The sequence below is a fragment of the Cricetulus griseus genome, chromosome 5 (assembly GCF_003668045.3).
Source record: "Cricetulus griseus strain 17A/GY chromosome 5, alternate assembly CriGri-PICRH-1.0, whole genome shotgun sequence".
Lineage (NCBI taxonomy): Eukaryota > Metazoa > Chordata > Mammalia > Rodentia > Cricetidae > Cricetulus > Cricetulus griseus.
The window spans coordinates 76,687,617-76,707,285 of NC_048598.1; the positions used below are offsets into that span (position 1 = coordinate 76,687,617).

General features: G+C 39.6%; 1 protein-coding gene across 3 annotated transcripts in view; it reads right to left on the minus strand.

The window, feature by feature from the left end:
* Positions 1 to 19,669, minus strand: part of Pign (phosphatidylinositol glycan anchor biosynthesis class N) — a 137,158-nt gene that overhangs the window by 99,204 nt on the left and 18,285 nt on the right. For all 3 annotated transcript variants that reach the window (XR_003485762.2, XM_027417857.2, XM_027417856.2), the window contains exons 10-12: positions 17,760 to 17,819; positions 15,068 to 15,160; positions 13,948 to 14,003 (exon numbers count right to left, since the gene is read on the minus strand). Coding sequence is in view for 2 of the 3 variants with exons in the window: in XM_027417857.2 (XP_027273658.1) it covers positions 13,948 to 14,003; positions 15,068 to 15,160; positions 17,760 to 17,819 (209 nt within the window). In the remaining variant the exon portion in view is untranslated. The remainder of the gene's footprint in view (positions 1 to 13,947; positions 14,004 to 15,067; positions 15,161 to 17,759; positions 17,820 to 19,669) is intronic.

Consider the following 19,669-nt stretch of genomic DNA (forward strand, 5'->3'; position numbering starts at 1 on the left):
CTTGCCCTGTGGAGCACACTCATACACACACACACACACACACACACACACACACACACACACACACACACACACACACACAAATAAATAAATGTTGAAGGAATAAAGGGCTGGACAGATGATACAGTGGTTATAGGCATTTGCTGCTCTTCCAGAGGACCTAAGTTTAATTCCCAGCACCCACATTAAGTAGTTCATAAGTCCACATATAACTACAACAACAAGGGATCTGACACCATCTTCTGGACTCTGTGGGTACCTACACTAACATGTGCACTCTTATAAATACCACACACAGACATACATGTGCATACTAAACTTTTTTTTTTTTAAGTCTCAACAAAAGAAGAAAGGGAAAGGGAGGGGAGGGGAGGAAAGAGAGAGGAGGAGAGGGAAGGGGAGGGGAGGGGGAGAGGGATAGAAGTTAGAGGGCTAGCTGAATGGCACGATACATGCCTGAAATACCAGTACTCAAAAGGTAGAGGCAGGATAACAGTTGGAAGACAGCCTGGGCTACAAAGTGAGATCCTGTATTAAACAATTAAAAAAAGAAGGAAGGTCTGGGAGCAAACGGGCAGGCCCATTGGAACAGAAAGGGTAATTTAAGTCAATAGCAAGGGACAACAAACACATGGTCATGGTCGTATTTTTTTCCTATCTGGCTAAAAAATAGAAAGTCATCATAAGGTATTATTAAAACAAAAATACTTAGGGATGCTTCATTTCAAATGCATATTTCTCTCATTTACTGGAAAAATTACCTTCCAGGGGTAATAACCCCAAGCCAACATTAAAAATTCTCTCTCTTTGTACTCCAGTAGCTGTCCACTGACGTCTGTTCCTCTTGGCCTCAACTCCTGCTCCTGTCCCTCAGTGGCTGCTCCCCTGAATTGATGGTACTACTTCCTAGTGGATTCACCTTGGTGGCATTCAACTGCTTATGAGAATATTTGCCCATGCAAACTGTCAGCTGCTATTACTCAGCCTTCTTCCCTCTCCTTAGACAGCTGAGTCCTCAGCTGGGTACTACTGCCACATTTTGCTGTTTTAGATCCATCTGTAGCACTACCGGACTCCATGGGTGCTACTTAATGTGAGGAGGCGCGCTGGTTTTGGCTGCCTCAGAAGTGTGCTGAGCAAAGACTTTCTGCATTTCTTGTTTGTGTGTCCCACATTCTTCTCCGAGGTTAAGAACAAAGCCTCTTCCTGACAATACCTTACCATATTTAATTCCAGTCACTATAAATGCCCATCTCTTAGAGGGTTTGAAAGTCCTCAAGAGTTCTAAAAACAAGCTGTGCTCACATTATCTGATCAGTTCTTAGCACAGTGTGCAGCAGGTTTTTGTGCTTATTGTTTATTTGTTTTGCTATCTTTCCATAAGCTCCCACTGAGCTTTGAGTCCTGTGAGGTCAGGCATGATCTATTTATTTTCCAGCATCAGGTACAGTATCTGGCACAAAGCACACAAACCATAAATACCAGTTAAGTGCTCATGTAGTTAAAAAAGCATTGAGGATTATTTCCTGGCAATGGCTAAACTGACAACAAATGTGAACCATCATCTTCTGCTGGGAGCCATACTGTGTACCCTGGACCTTGTGCTGAGGTCCTAACCCTGGTGCTCAGAAGAGTAGTGTTATGTGCAAATAGTCGTTGAAGACTGGTGTGGCTTAGGTGTTGAGTGACCCCCCAAAAGCCCAGGTGTTAAATGTTTGATCCTTAGATTGGCACTGTTAGAAGATGGTCAAGATCTTTAAGGGCCTAGGCCAGGGATAACAGCACAAAATGTCAATCACAGCACTTGGGAGCAGAGACAAGGGAGATCAGGAACACGAGACTATCTTTGGGTATACTGCAAATTAAAAGGCTATCTAGACTATATGAGAGACTATCCCCAAACAAAATAACAACAAAAAGGTAGGACCTAGGAGGCCTTAGGTCACTGGGCAAATGTCCTTAAAGGGACTCTAGAGTGCAGTCATTTTAAGTTCATCAGCCACTAAGTAAGAAGCTTGATCTAACACATATTCCCAGCCAGGATACACTATCTCACACCACAGGCTCAATGGGGCTGACTAGTCATGGAGTGGAATCTCCAAAACCACAAGCCAAAGAAAACCTCTTTTTTAGTTGTTATTATCTAAGGAATTTTGTTATTGTCACTGAATATTAACACACAGCCATAAACATGAACTAATACTGGCTTGAGATAAGCCTAATGCTGCTATCCTTAACAGGAAAGGAAAATACACACACACACACACACAGAGAGAGAGAGAGAGAGAGAGAGAGAGAGAGAGAGAGAGAGAGAGAGAGAGAAATGCCATGTGAGAATAGCCTAGAATGATACCTCTACGAGGCAAAGAACACCTAGGGTTACAGGTAGCCACAGAAAGCTATGTGCAGGCAAGGAAGGCTTCCTTCCCTAGAGTCTTTGAAGGGAGCACAGTCCTGACTATATCTTAATTTTAAAAACAGACTCTAGAGGTAAGAATAAACCAGCCAGGTTATGATAGTGTGGAGCACTAATAAACCTTTCAGTGACACATTCAGTGGCTCAAAAATGAATTGTGAGGCCTTTCCACTATCCATTTCCCCTGGTGCATACCAAGAAGAAACTAACAAAATACAACTTTCCAGACAGCCATCTTAAAGGAAAATTTCCTTTGCTGACTGCATTTTTTTTAGTGAAAATAGCATTTTAAAAGAATCTATGATTGTCCAGGCTAGCCTGGTCTACATAGTAAGTTCTAAGACAGGACTACAAAATGAGACCCTGTCTCAAAGTCCAACAACAACAAAAGAATATATGATCAACATGTTATGCTTATGAGAAGGAGAAAGACAGGAATGGATCATCTAATATTCCACATGTTCTCCTGAAGGTGTCATTACTCCTTCTTATTTCAGTTATTTGAACACTGTAAAAGAAAGTAAAGTACATGTGTCCATTCTTCAGGGTGAATTAGTATTTGGAGGACAAGGGGTTTTTCCTGTTTCTTGTTCAAAATTTTATTACATAAATATTCCACTTGCAAATATCCATGGTTCTAATATTTTATAACAGACATTAATTCCTTTTTAGAATAGCTACCTAGAGAGGGGAAACATTTCAAGAAAATAAAAGCAGAAAAAAAAAAGGCAAAACTTATTTGTGGACAAAGTTTCTTTCCTTAACATGACCAATGGTGCAGAATCATGCTGTCCTCTATGTCTATGTAAATATGTGTCATTTCCGAAACACATATGTAACTTATGAAAGCTGTTTTTTAAAAAAATGGACTTCCAGAGAGAAAACAAAGATGGTGGTGGCCGTATCCTCTACAGAGCTCTGGTAAGATGCATTTAAAAAGTGGACTCATGAAACTGTAAAGAAGGATGTTGGACAGCCTCACAATGGAGAATGACAACAAATCTATGCCCTGTGCTGCTGAGTCTCAGCCAGCAGGCTGCCAGCACAAAGGTCAGGCCCAACAAGTCATGGGGCTGTCAGGACCAAGTACATGGAGATGTGTTGCATCCTGAAGTTCCTGGAGAAACAGGTAAATACTGAATATGGCTGTCTCTAAGCCCACCAGCTGGCTCCCAGGATGGAGCCTCTGCAGCTCTGGTCCATACTGCTTGACCTGCTAGGAGGTGGAGAGCCTGGGGCAGTAGTGCTCCCCACAGACTATAAGCACAACAGTAATGCCCAATGGTCAGCACTCAGGACAGGATGGTGTACATCGACCTGGACCTCCCAAGGAAACATGTCATTACCGAAGAGGGCAGGTCCTAAGCCCACCAAATGGCTACCAGCATGGAGCTGCTGCAGCTGCAGCCCAAGCTGCTTGCAATGCTGGGAGACTAAAAGTGGGTGACAATGTACCTGTAGGCTACAAGCACGAAAGTCAAGCATGGTGAGCCTCAGGGCAGCAGACTTGGAGGACAGGGAAGTGGAAGGCAGCCAGGAGCTTGTACAGAACCTGCCTCAGGTGCCCTACCTACCCACATCAATCTGACTCTGGGCAACAGCAGGATATCCCAGATAAGTCTTGGCAATGGTCCAGTATTTATAGTTCTTCAGAAACCAGACCAAGAACTCATTGCAATAAATATTTGCAAATAAAGCTGTTTGGCTAAAAAATATACCATGTGACACACTGCAGTTTCCAATGCTACTATGATAAACAAATATGTGATGGAGAGGCGAGAAAGAGGAATGGAGCAGTGGGAAGAGGAGGAACTATAGATTTGAGTGCAGTGATGACAGGTGAGAGAGAAGGCTGCAGTGCACAAGCGAACATGTCACTGCCGAGTAGGGCCAACAGGGTGGTGTGCAGCAGCTTGGAGCTTTCAAAGACTCAGCTCCCAACACACTGTGTGCCACATGATTGCCCTAGTTCTGAACAACAATATGATATTTGAGATGAAAATGTTTCATTTTCTGGATTGGACTGCCTCCAAAGACCTTTATGGTCCATGCTGTTCCAGAAGGCCACATTCGTATCCATGGGCCATGGCCCCAAGTTGTGTTGAAGCCCAAGATTCATGTGGATGTCCATGGTCCTACAGCAGCCAGGGGCTATGTTGATGTGAGTGGCCTATGCAGCCACCTGAGACCATGTGGATGACTGTGGACTGTGCTGCTGCTGAGGGCCATATCTGGGTCTGTGGTCCTACTGCAGAAGGGGCTGTGGTGATGTCTGCAGTCTGTGTTACCACCAAAGGCCATGCAGATATTAATGGTCTGTGCTGCCACCTGAAACCATGTTGATGTCTGAGGGTGCCAATGGGGAAGGCATGTTGATGTGAGTAGCCTATGCTGCCAACAGAGGCCATGTTAATGTCTGTGGTCCAAGCTGCTGTCAAAGGCCTTGTCTGGGTCCATGGCCCAACTGTAGCCAGGGGCTGTGTTGATGTCCGTGGCCCAGGTTATCACTGAGGGCCATGTGGATATACATGGTGTGGGCCTCCATTGGAAGCCATGTTGATGTCCGTGAGCCAAGCTGTCAATGGGGGCCATGTTGATGTGAGTGGCTTGTGAAGCCTAGACAGAAAGCCATCATAGAGAACTCTTAAAACATTATGAAAAGGATGCTGAAACATAGCTCTCCATAACTAATGGCTTCTGGCAGAGGTGCAGGTGAGGAAGGACTCAGTTTTGAGGGTTTGGCCACAGGGAATTTGACGATGCTCCAGCACGAGCAACACAAATTGGACTTGCTTTTCTTTCTCCTTCTTCCTCTTCCTCTTCCTCCTCCCCTTCTTTCCTTTGCTTTCCTTCTTCCTCCTTCCCCCTTCCTCCCGTTCCTCCTTTTGATTTTTTTGAGACAGCGTCTCTCTGTGTAGCCCTGGCTGTCCTTGAACTCAGAGATCCACCTGCCTCTGCCTCCCAAGTGCTGGGATTAAAGGTGTATGCCACCATTGCCTGATTGCTGCCACCTTCTTTTTCTTCTTTGTAGGGATGGTCAGAAGGGTAGGGGAATAGATCCGGAAGAACTGGGAAGATTGGGATTCATGATGTGAAATTCAGATAATAAAAAATATTTTTAAAAAATGGACTTCAGCTCTTATGGGGGCAGCACCCTCTCCCCTATCCTCATGCTCCCAATTAGCTCAGGAGTTCATGCCATTTCCCATTCTTAGGGTCTATTTATCCCATAGAGTCCTTCATGTTTCCTAGTTTCTTTGGTGAAGAGGATTATAGGCTGGTAAACCTTTGCTCTATGTCTAAAATTCATATATGAGTGAGTTCATACCATGTTTGTCTTTTTGTGACTGGGTTACCTCACTTAGAATGGTTTCTTCTAGAACATGGATGCCAATAAGGAGGCCTCTGCACTCCAGGGAGCCTCTGGAAGTGGATTAGCATTTTTCCCTGTTGTAAGAAGGGACTTTGAGAGCCCATCCCACATAAAGGGAAACACTCTGGCCCTGGACACATGGGGAAGGGCCCAGGCCCAGCACAGGAAGATTTGGTGGACTTTACAGAGCCCCTGTTGAGGGCCCTACCTTGCCTGGGGAGTGGTGGGTGGATGGGGTGGGAGGTAGGTTGGGGGTGGGGGAGGAGGGATGGGGTGAGGGGAAGGAGAGGGAGAAGGGACTTACATGTGAAACAAGCTTGTTCCCTAACTTGAATTAATAAAAAAAAAGAGAAAAATAAAATAAAAAATAAAACAAAAAAAATGGACTTCAGGTTTAATGAGGAAAATTTACATTTTAAAATTTTTTTCACAATAAATTTCAAAAGAGGAAAAAGACATTCCAGATGCTTATTCTTCTGGGCAGGTGCACCGCTCCTGTCCAGCGCCACTGTCCCCCAAAGCCTCTTACAAGAACCCTAAGTTTTCCTTTTCGTATTTCATGGCATTATTTTCCCTTCAGTGTTTTGTTTTAAGACAGGGTTATCCTGTGTATGCCAGGCTGACCTTGGTCTAGTACAAAGTTTCCTGCTCAGCCTCAGTGCTGATCACAGACCCTCACAGGCATACCCAGAAAAATTGAAATACTTTGGAAATACAAAGTGTCATTCCTCCTTTGAGGGCATGTATGGACACTTTCAATTTTCTCTTAATCATGTAGCGCCACCTGCTGGTCATGTTTGGCATATACTCAGTATCCACAACACCATATTTTAGCCTTTATTTGTTCTATTTGTCAAAAGGAAAGTTTTATAACTTTTATTCTTTCTTTTCCCCAGAGGCACCTGAAACTAAACAGGAAACTACCTATTTAGGGCAAAACAGAATATGCAATTATAGTTTGATGCCTTTCCCCTATAATGAGACTGATGACTACCTTAATTGCCATCCTAGAGCCTTCTTCCAGTAGCTGATGGAAGCAGAAGCAGACACCCACAACTAAGCACTGAGCCATCCTGCTGGAATCCAGTTGTAGAGAGGGAGGAGGGATGAGCAAAGGAGTAAAGACTGTTATGGAGAAACCTACAGAAACAGCTGACCTGACCTAGTGAGAGCACAGGGACCCCAGTTGTACAGCTGGGGAACCAGCATTGGACTGAACTAAGTCCTCTGAATGTGGGTGCCAGTTAGGAGGCCTGGGAAGTCTATGGGGCATCTGACAGTGGAACCAGTATTCATTCTTAGTGCATAAATGGACTTTGGAAGTCCATTCTCTATGGAGGGATACTATGCCAGTCCAGATACTCCTGGAGGAGGAGGGCCTAGGTCCTCCCCCAAATGATGTGACAGACTTTAATGATCTCCCATGGAAGGCCTCACTATCCTTGGAGAGTGGGTATGAGGTAAGTAGGATGGGTCGGTGGGGGAACTGAGAGGATGGGAGGGAGAGGGAACGGGGATTGATATGTAAAATAAAATAGTTTCTAAATAGATAAAAAAAGAATATGCAATTATAGAATGAATTAACTGAACTCCTTAAAAAACTCTAAAATACACAAGGACCTGAGCAATCTTATTTTTTCTGTTTTGAAATCTCTGCTCTTCCTTTACCCCAGGAATATTTTACTGTTCATCAATTCTTCATAGCCAAAAAAATTTAGTGATGCTGTGAAATCTATTATATAAGTAACCAATCTAAAGATTATGAAATGCTCAGGTGTCAATATTGAAGAAATGAATTTGCCTCCAACAAGAACATACTGTTGAACAACATATTCTCAGGGCATAAAGGGAATGAGAAGGAAAAATGTCCTCAGATATGGTTTGGACAAGTGCCTGTGTCATTTCCCTAAAAGGATGGCACCATAGCCTTTCCTTCATCTATTCTATTTATAACCCAACATTTGGTTTATTCAGCCTATAATGTTGACATTCTATGCATATAGAAAAGTGATTAAGAAGAAGAAGCAGATGATAGGGATATAGAATATTTATTAGACTTAATAAATAAAAATAAAACTATCTATTACACATGGATACTGATGATAAAAGTTCTTTTGCACATACTAAACACTAAATGACAGGCTAATACATATAGTCACTGTCCTAAAATACAACTTTTGCAAAAATATCTCAAGACAAATGATGTTTTAATATATAAAAGTAACTATTCTTTCATGTAAAACAATCTTGTGTCTAATTCCAATTTTAAAAATCTGCAAAAAATAATAATTTTTTTAAAAATTAAAAAAGGAAATATTCTTTTAAAATATAATTTAGTTTGTCATGCACAACTCCCCAAATACTAGAAAAATAATTTTCAGTTTAGTATTATACCTGGTTCGTGTGTCTTTATAAACTAATAAACTCTCACTACAATGCTAGCTAATATCCTCATGATACCACTAGCTAGGCATGTATATTTTGTTTTTCCTGTACAGTCAAAGTACCATGGCATACTGTTGAGATTAATTATATAATGTACCATAGGTACATACTTACTTTTTTCACTCAGTTTACACACTCTCAAGTAAGTACATATGTGCTCATTACCTCACTCTCTATATACTCCCATAAACTGGCTCACAACAATATCTCTCTTATTACTTATTACTTATCAGAAAATATACTGTGAAAAGTAAACTCTGTGTTGGACACAGAGTTTGGGCACATGTACTTTAAGCTAGTAATACAAAACCATACCACAACATACAGGAGGCTGTGGACCCACTTTGTCTGGTTTCAAGTTAGGATTAGAATTAGGGTTAGAAATCTGAGAAGTCATTTTGTTGTGCCATGATTACTTTATCTATAAAGTAAGGGAAATACCAGGTCTGCTTCACAAAGTTAAGGAATAATATGAGGTGAATATTCTTTTCGTAACAACTTCTTTTATGAATTTGTGGTCATGATTTTCCATTTTGTTAAGGTAGTATTTTTCTTCTATTGCTATGTAATTTTTTTTTTTTTTTTTGTATGTTAGGGAGTACATGTGGGGGGCAGAGGTCAATCTCAGGATGCCATCCTTTTTTTTTTTTTTGAGACAAGATTTCTTACTGGAAGAACTCTGAAAGACATCAAGCCAGCAAACCCCAGGAATCTGCCTGTCTCTGACTCCACAGTGCTAAAAGTACAAGTGCACACACAGCTGGCCTTTTTCTTTTTCTTTTTGGGTTTGGTTTTTTTAACATAGGGTCTGGAAATTGAACTCAGATCCTCAGATGTAAACAGTAAGCACTCTATTGTCTGAGATATTTCCCTGACCTGATATATAAAATTCTCCATAGAGCATAAATTAAAATGCTTGTCACATACTCTACAAGTATTTTCTCCAAATCTGAAAATAACTTAATCTTTATGGTCTAGTTTATTGAACACAACATTTAATTCTGATATATTCAAGTTGTCTTTCCCTTATGACTTATTTTGTTTATGGGATTCACACTTTTGCTTTTTAAGAAGCATTTTATTTCATTTTCAATCAATGTGGAATTTAATTTATGACTGGCATAAGCAGGATCTAGCCATATTTTTCCAGTGCGAAGGTAATGTGCTGTATGTAAGCCTTCTCCCCTGATCTTAAATGCCATCTGGAATCAAAGCCAATTATCTCATAGGTATCAATTCTTTATGTATTACCAAGTCAGTATGTGTAATTACATGCTATACTTGCACCAATGTGCTTTAGATGTATCTTTAGAATGCATTTGCTATCTAGTAATGAAAATGTCATTATATAGTTCTTGCTTAGGATTAGTTAAGCTATTCTTGAAAACTCTATATAAAATTTGAGAAACAACTTGGACTACATGGAAAATTATTATTCTGTAGTTAGTAAATTTTAAGATAGTGCTACTATTTGATGATATTTAACAATATTAGTCAATATTTATTTATATTTTATTATGACCTAAAGTAAATTTTGTAGCTTTTTTCCACAATGCACATTTTCCATTATATTCTGTTTTACTTTTACTCTGAATGGTATCCTTTCTCCTGTTGCATATTCTATTTTGTTAGTATCAAAGATTACAAAGTCTATTTTTCAAATTTCTTTCCTTAGATGACAGCCTCAATATGCTGCTGCTCAGACAGTTCCAAACTCATGACCTTGAGCAATATATGTAATTTTTGAAAATCAAGAAAACAAAATAAAATATCACTTGAAAACTGTGTGTGCTTTTTGTTTTGTTTTGTTTTTGTCTTATTGGGGTTTTTGTTTGTTTTGAATTTTGGTGGTGTGATGGTTTGAATAGGTATGACCCCCACAGACACATGTGTTTAAATGTTTGTCCTACAGAGAGTGGCACTATTAGGAGGTATGGCCTTGTTGAAGGAAGTCTGTCACTGTGAGGAAGGGCTTTGAGATCTTCTATGCTCAAGCTAAGCCCATTGAGGCACACAATTGCTTCTGCTGACTGCAGATCAAGAGACACAAGTCTTAGCTCCTTTTCCAGCACCATGCCTGCCTACACACCACCATGACAATAACAGACAAAAACTGTAAGCTATTCCTAATTAAATGTTTTCCTTTATGAGAATTGCCATAGTCATGGTGTCTCTTCACAGCAATAAAAACTCTGAAGACTGTGACTGGGGGAGGGAGTTGCTGGTTTGTTGTTTGTTTAAGAGAGAAAGAAATAACATGAAGTTGGGTGAGTAAGGAGGTGAGGAGAATCTGAGAGGTGTAGGGGAGAGGCAGAATATGATCAAAATATACCGTACAATTTTTTTAAAATGTCAAGCGAACAGAACAGCATAATGATAATGCAAAAATAACCTTCTGTTTCTCAGTTCACCAATCCACAGGGACAAAACCTCTTTATCTGTTTGCTTCAAACTATTCTAATAGCTTTCTCCATGTGCATTCTTAACACTAAGTCATGATTCATCACCCAACACATTCTCTGTTGACCTGCTGCTGCCTCTAGATCTCCTTATTCCTCAGCCTGGTCACCACACTGCTTGTTATACATCATGGTACTGCCATCATCTACTACCTAAACCTCTATCTTAGTCACTCAGTAGGCAGAATCTTCTATATAATAGTTTATGAGGTTAGTATGACCACCACATTTTATGTTTCCTTTCCCTTCTGCCTTCCAACTGTTAACTATACTAGTACATTGTCAAGGGTGGCAACATTTACATCCTAATCTGTAATTATAATTAATTCTTCCCTGTTTTGCCTAAGGATTGACACTAAAAGCTGAAAACCAGTATTTACATGTATGACTATCATTTAAATGCTGTTCATTGACTATCAAAGATTTGTGTTATGATTAGATTTTTCTCATCTATTCCATCAAGTTTTGATCCAATTAACAATGTAGAATCACTTTTCTCACACTCCCAGCAACTGTCTAAAATCATGTGACACCCAAGGAGTTCTTTTGTCATGAGGAAGAGGACAGACGAAAAGTAAGTTTTCCTGTACATCATACTGCTGTTAAATCTATCCAGCTTTCCCTGGCAATACATTCATCTCCTTCACTAAAGCTCCACTTACTATTTAATTTGGAAGAATTGTCTCTTGTTCAATTTATCTTTCAAGTTTTAGTTGCATTTTTCTTCAAGAAATATTTATTAATTGTGTGTGCATGCCTGCATAAGTTTATGTGCACCATAAGTGTGCACGTGTCCATGGTAGCTAGAAAAGTGTATTTGATGTCCTGAACCAGGAGTTACAGGCAGTTTCAGCTGTCTGGTATGTGTTGGGGATATGATGCAGGTCCTCTGCAGGAGCTGAACTTACACTCAACTGCTGAATGATCTCTCCAGCCCCTCCTTCCTTCTTTTAATACTGTCCTATTTTTTTTTCATTTTGCAAAGTGAGTATTAGTTTTATGAATGTCAACAGTATATTAAACATTTCTGAGGATTTTTAACACATTGAGGTTCTACTCCTTGAATTATGTATCTTAAAGAGTCATTTTGCATTTTATCATCTTTGGTTTTTCTGGTGACACCAAGACTTCAAGTTGAGTGATTTTTAGCCAAACAACTTTGGAAACAGGTCTCATCACTATGCTCCAAGCAGATGAGCCACTGGTTGGGCCAAGCCCCCACATGACATCAAGCAATATCTCTAAATACAGATAGCAATATGCAGGCCGAAGTTGAACATCAAAGTAAAACTTAGCATTAGACACTAAGCCAAGTAGAAGGCAAAAGTACACTCATGCCCTTCAAGACTCTGTTCTTGTCCTGCCTTTCTACAGAGGTAGGTCCAAGCTTCATAATCCCCTGCCTAGGGAATGGCACCACCCACAGTGAGTGGATATACCTATTCCCATGAAAATAATCAAGATAATACCTCACCTAAATGCCCACCGGCCAGCCAGATCCAGCTAGTCCCTCATTACGAGTCTCTTCCCAGCTGATTCTAGATTGTGTCAAGACAACAATTAAAACTAACAAATAAAGTGTTCAGTCAATAAGTCTTTCTTGAAAAAAGAGATAAGTACTACATACAAACACAAACACATACATACAGGTTACTATACATACTCACAGCCATTGCTATATTTGTGCCATCTGGGGGCTCAGCCTAACCAACTGCTCACTAACCTGAAACAAAAGTGACCAGCCTAACCTGTAGACCTGCTTGTCTGAAAATATTCATTTGTTGAAAGCAAGTTAAAACTAAAATGAAAAACTGAATCTTAAAGTTCCATGCATATATACATGAATAAATACACACACACACACACACACACACACACACACACACACACACAAACACACACACACACACGTATACGGACACACAAAACAAGCATACTATTACATTATTTAAACCTTTCTGGTTTATGAAGTCCACATCTGTATTATAAACTTGCCAAAAGTAATTCCAGTGAGTTAATGATGATGATAATTCCAATTAAATCATTTAATCATAATTCCAATGAAATCACATTCCTAAAACTCCTATAACCTCAATGTATTTTTTTATCAGAAGTAAAATACTTCTTAATATGAACTGCCAAGAGTCTGATAAAACCTGTTGAACCCACACATACAGTCAGTTATAAAGAGCAAGGCAGAGGATTCAGATCTGCCTTTTGTTCGTTCAGGAAAAATACATCTTCTCTGCGATCTAGAACAACAGAATCTGGTGCCCATCAAAGTGGCTCTTATATTTGCCCACTGGTGGGAACCAATGTTTGTCCAAATACCACACATGGACTTTCCCTGTCACTTTCTATACTCTACCCACAGCCTTCCACATACTGAACAGTTTCTATTGAAGAAACCAGACCCTCACCTAGCCCCCTTCTTTGGCAGTCATAACAGGCTGCAGAAAAGACCCAGAAAGATGTAGGCCTCTGACTCAGCAACGTGTGCTGAACTTCCAACCTTTCCCCAGTCACTAGAAAGCCAGATACCCTCCATGTGTCAAGGAACCAATCAGAAGTTAGCTGGTGGGTTCTGGATGTGCTTTACCTAGGGCACAGAGCATAGCAACCACCCTGGGAGGGCCTGTAGGCCATAGCAACCAGTTGACAAATCAACACAGGACAGGTCACCCAAGCCAGAGGTGCACCAACCCTGTGACTATTTTGGACCGCAGACATTCCCCTTGCTCTACCCCAATAAATTCCTTGAACTGCAGTCCCTCCGAGTCCTTCTTGCTCCACCTGCTCTGTCGAACAGACAGAGGACCCGAGTTAGTACAGTTAACTCCTTAATTTATTAATCACTCTTTGCTTTTGCATCAGTTTGGGTCTCTTGGTGATTTTGGTGTTCAGAATTTGGGCACAACACTGTCACCATCATTCACAGTGACGGCTCCAAAATCTTCAATACCCAGCCAGATCTGATATCGAAGGACCCATGTCTAATTAAAAAGTTAACATCATCATATGTAAAGTAAACTACCAGGTCATCCTGCTATGAAGCCATTTACAGTGCCCACATCCTCCAGCCTTTCAGAGGTATACAATGTTTGGCTCATTAGCAAAAGTAACAGAAGAGGACTTCAGTTTGGCATCTGTTTTACTACACACAAAAATGACAATGTTTATACATAATCTATCTTATTGGCATCAAACTCAAGCAAATTTTTTTCCTTCAAGTTACTAAAATATTTAAGACTTACTTAAATGGTGTAAACAAAAATGGTAAAGTAACTTCTTTTTTCTGAGTCATCTTCACCTGGGAACCAAGCATGAAAATATCATATTATAAATGAGAAAAAATAATGAATTTAATTCTGAAATATAAATATTAATTAAAATGGCTCTTCAGGGATGATTAACTTCTTTGGAAATAAATGTAATTTTATGTTATTTGATTGTGTTATTTCATAAATAAAAAAAATTAAATAATACTTTACTATCTCAGAAAGCTGAGAATTAAGTACATCAATCTTAGAAAAATAGTGTACTGTAATATAATTACAATTCTTCCTTAACTCTTTGAAAATGAAGCAAGGCAAAGTAACATCAGAGAATCATCTCTGTAATGCTGTGATCTCCAGTCTACTTCTTTTGGGCATATTCCAATAAATAAGAACTTGACTTGTAGTCTTTGTGAGTATATATGGACAATCTTATGGTGACACTCCTCAAAGGCAATTCTTCACCCTCTAACTGACCCATAAAACTGTACTTCAGAAATAAAAAAAAAAGAAAACAACAACAAAAAAAAACAAACCGTGAGTTTCAAACCTAGGACAATGGCTGAGGTACCTATTTAACATATATCCAAGTAGACCTGGTTCTCCCAGCATCCCTCAGTCCATACCTGTTACAGGGTATAGTTGGCATACCCAGCCCTCTACCCTGAACTCTTCAGCCCAGTGGCTGGGCTGCCCTTTCCCCAGAGGTTCTTCCCTATATAAACCAACCATTCGGTTAAATGCCCTTTTTGTACCTTTGCCCTCTTGGCTGCTGCACCTGGTTTCCATTTCCACCCTCTTTCTCCCCCTCCCCCTTCCCTCACATGGCTCAGGGTCACGTCCACTCTGGACTCTTCCAGATGTGCCTGCATCTGGCTATTCTCTCCCACATATCCATAGTAAACTTTCTCCTCCACCACACATAGGGGCAGTGGTGTTCTTTCCTTTCCTTTTTACTTCTCTTTTTCATTCATTTATGACACTAAGCAAATATTCAAAACCCAAGATACTAAGTTATAGGAAATTAATCATTAAAATATAAAATCAAACATTTGACTTAACACATTTAAAATTTATAGTATAGTTCATTGTTTTTCACCTTGAACTGCTCAAGAATCTGTACTGCATTGGTAAGCATGCTCTCTGCTTTGAAGAGACCAGTGTTGTTAAGATAATCCACAGGAAGTGTTCCCTAAAACATAAAACATAACAAGTACTGATAAAGACTGTGGTGTTCTGATTGTAAAACAAGCACAACCTGTAAACCTAGCACTTTGGAGGCCAATGTGTGGGTAGCACATTCCTGGCCAGCCTGAGCTCAAGTGAGATTCTGTTTCAACAGAGAAAACAAGGAGCTAGAGAGATGATTCAGCAACTAATAGCACTTGCTGTGTAGCTGGAGAAATGGCACAGTGGGCCAGTGGCACTGACCACTCTTCCAGAGGACCTAAGAGTTCAATTCCCAGCTCCCACATGGTGGCTTGTAACCACTTTTAATTCCAGCTCCAGGGGCTGTGACACCCTCTAGTATTTTCTGAGAGCACCAGGCCTTCATGTGGTACACAACCACACATGTAAGTACTAACCAACATATTCATAACATTTAAAAAAATGAGTGGTTAAGAAAAAGTGGTTGATGGCATTTGCTACTCTTCCAGAGGACAAGGACTCAGTGTCCAGCACCTACACTGAGTAGATCACATGTCTGAACAGGTGAACACATATGGCTGGCACACACACACACACACACACACACACCCAAAATTAAAAAAAAAAAAAAAGCAAAAACAAAAGGATGCACAGACAAATAAGTTACTAGATTAAATGGCAAAAGTTTTAAAACCACATCTGAAAAAAATAATAATTTTCTCACAAAGCAAAAATAATGAGATTGATTAAAGTCGATCAAAATCTAACACTGGCAGACTATTGCTGTGATATGTACTCTAAACGTTCCCTAAGGGCACATGAGTAAAGACTTGGTCCCTAGCCTGGTGCTACTGGAAGGTAAAAACAGTGAAGAGGTTAAGACCTAATGAGAAGTGACAGAAACTCTGGGGTAGTCATTTGGTCACTAGGGACACACACTCTTATATCACATACTCCTGCACAATGTGTCACCACAGACTGAAACCTTTAATGCTGTGAGACAAAAATAAACTTTTTATTAAATTGATTATCTAGGAAATTTGTTATAGCAATGGGAAGCAGTCTGACTAATATAACTATGTTGGGAATATTGCTATATATAGCAATACTATATGCTATAAGTATGTTATACACAAAGAATAATCACTATAATGGTAACAGCTATATTATTTTTTTAAAAAGATGAAAATACAACATATATAACACATGAAGACATTCTATTCAATTTAAAAGCAAAATTACCTTATACATACATACATACAAACATTTATGGCAGTCAAGATCTTATTTTTTTTAAAGCTCTGATTTATATTCCATTTTAACATAAATTTGACTTTGAAAACCCGGTAATTATGGCTGCTTGTGAGGAGTATTTTCTTAGTTTATGTTTTGGTTTTCACCATTTGGGCCAATTCTTAACAGCATTAGTACTTCCTGTTGGGGGTCTTCCCCACTGGATGTAATACTGTGGAACAGTAATCAGAGGCCCTGTCTTCCTCTGTGGACAAGTCAAACAACCTAGATTTGATTCTTGAGAGTCAGAAAGCAGCAACTATGACTTATTCTTATTCTACCCAAGGGCTGGTGCCTTAAGCAAAACAGCCATGCCAGGGCCCTCTTGGTTTCTGGTGATATTCAAATATGATCTATGTAATCCAGCAAACCATCAATATATTTTCAATAATTTCACCTTTAAAAGGACTTGGTTTCTGTTGCTTATAATCAAAAAGTTTTATTTATATGTATGTATACATACATATACACATACATACATATATATATATATATATATATATATCACTTGTTACTAGAATAGAAAAAATGATGTATTTTTAAAAGAATAAAACATTTAAAGGCACTTCCATCCCTTTCCACCAACCGAACGAGAGCCCTCATCCAGTGGCTGATGGAAACAGAGACAGACATCCACACTGAGCTGAAGTCTGGAATTTAGTTGAAGAGAGGGAGAAATGAAGAGTGAAGGGGTCTGTACCAGGTTGGAGAAACACACAGGAACAGTTGGCCTGAACAAGGGAGAGCACATCAACCCCAGATGCTATCTGGGAGGCTAGTACAAGACTAATCCAGACCCCTGAACATGGATGTCAATAAGGAGGCCTCTGCACTCCAGGGAGCCTCTGGTAGTGGATTAGTATTTTTCCCTGGTGCAAGAAGGGACTTTGAGAGACCATCCCACATGAAGGGATACACTCTGGCCCTGGACACATGGGGAAGGGCCCAGGCCCAGTACAGGAAGATTTGGAGGACACTGCAGAGCCCCATTGAGGGCCCTACCCTGCCTGGGGAGTGGTGAGTGGATGAGGTGGGGTGGTAGGCTGGGGGTGGGGGAGGAGGGATGGAGGTGAGGGGAGGGAGAGGGAGAGGGACTTACATGTGAAACAAGCTTGTTCCCTAACTTGAACTAATAAAAAAAAATTAATAATAAATAAATAAATAAAAAACATTTAAAGGCAAACTTTCTTCCATATTATATAGCATATACTCAATTATGAGGTTTACCTATGTAGATATAGATAAGCAGGAAGGAATACAGTTTTAAATATAAATAAAGATTATAGAGGGGCACATGAAAAGTAAATTTATTTCTATATGGAGTATTGGTAAAAAGTGTTATTCCTTACCACAGAATTAAGAGGAAAGGGAACTCCAATAAGGGATGCCATCAGTGGTGCAATATCAGCCTAGAAATAGAAGAGTTCAATTCAAGTAAGTCTGTCTGCACATATAAACCAGAAAATTGCATCCTCACATACAGCTATATTTGGACTATCACCATACTTATTATAATAAAAAACCTTTAAACATTTATATATATTTTTATATATCAGTGTCTTTAAATGCCATTTGCTAGATATGAAGTTATGAAAAACTAAATTTGAAAAGTAACCATTAAAGGACATCAATACAAAACAAAATCAAAAAGTACTTGCCCTATTAGCTAAGAACTTGGCTATTTTGTGTGAGTTTTTCAGTATCATGCAAAAGAACTAGCACTAGACTACCGGGAGAAATGAGCACAAGCACTGAAGGAATAAGCTCATCAGAAGGAACTCTGTCCACACCAGTGAAGAAAGACAGGCCCAAATGGCACTGTGGGTATTTCTTTTTTAGTTCCACTGTCTCAGAGATGTTTCTGTTTCTGTTGTTATTCTTCATCTCTCTACCCACTGCTCAGCCTACTGTAATGTACTTTGACCATTATCATCCAAAGACATCTCACCAAAAGGGAAATAACAGATTCTATTTTCCTAAACTTAATTGGCTGTGTTCTATCAGTCCTCAAAATTTTCCAAGCACTTAGAAGTTGGAAGACAGCTTCAAATCCTGGCTTTGCTAGCTCTGAAAACTTCAGCAGGTTTTTATTAGACTTCCCTGGTGACTCAGTTTCCTTATCAGTTCATATATATATATATATATATATATATATATATATATATATATATGTTCCTCCCTTACAAAGTGATAGCAGGACTAAATAAATTTACAATGTACCTCGCACATAATAACCTGCAATGAAGGGCAGCTTCAACTGCTGCTCTTGCCAGGCCTCCCTCTGTTGCTGAGTTCCTTCTGTTTCACTGGTGCTCCTTTTTAAGTACCTCTCTGTTCCTCATTTAATGTAAGTCTATGAAAACTGATGCCACTCCCAGAAAACTGGTGGTATTGAAACACTTCCTCAGTCTTTTCTCTCCCTCTCATCTCATCTATTCATCCTGAAGCCAGAAGATTCTTGCATGCACACATACACATTCTCTCTCCTCCCTCCCACTCCCCCCACCCCCATTCCCCCAAGAGCTTCCTCAAGCTTCTGGGATTAAGTCCCCAAGGTTCATCATGCTCCACCAGACCTGTGCCTGTTTCTGCCTGGCATCCTATGGTCCCTTTGAATCTGAACATCAGCCTTTTCTAACATTACTCTTGTTTATTCTTCAATCTCAGCTCAACTCTCTCAGTTTCCTGGGAAACCTTTCCTAAGCAGAGTTTACCAGACATCCCATGTTATACATAGTCATTTTCTTGGGTATCATGCATTGATCCTAAAAGAAAAATATTATTTTTATTATGCTTCTAGAAACAAATTTTCAGAGAATAAACATAAAACTGAATACCCAGACCTTGATTTACCCTCCTTGTTAAGAAAATATCACCTTGCACATGACCTAGAAGACAAGCTACCTGCTACTTTCATAATCACAGCCCAGTGATCAGGAGCATTCTACCAATAGTGAAGATAGCTGCCTAAGTAGCATGTATTCAACAACCCTATGCTTAGCATTTACAAATAATATTCAGTCTAGATTTCTTAAGTCATACACACATTCTCCTATAAAAAATATCTATAGTATAACTATATATTTATACTCTTGTCATACTTTTCCCATTACATTAGCAAGGATGTTTTTAGGTTAAAATACAGAGAAAAGTAAAATACATATAAATAAAAGAAACAGTAACTGAGATAAAGGAAAGAAACTCTTAATGTAAACAGTAGAACCATTACAGGAAGTCAAAACAAAATGTAATAAGCATG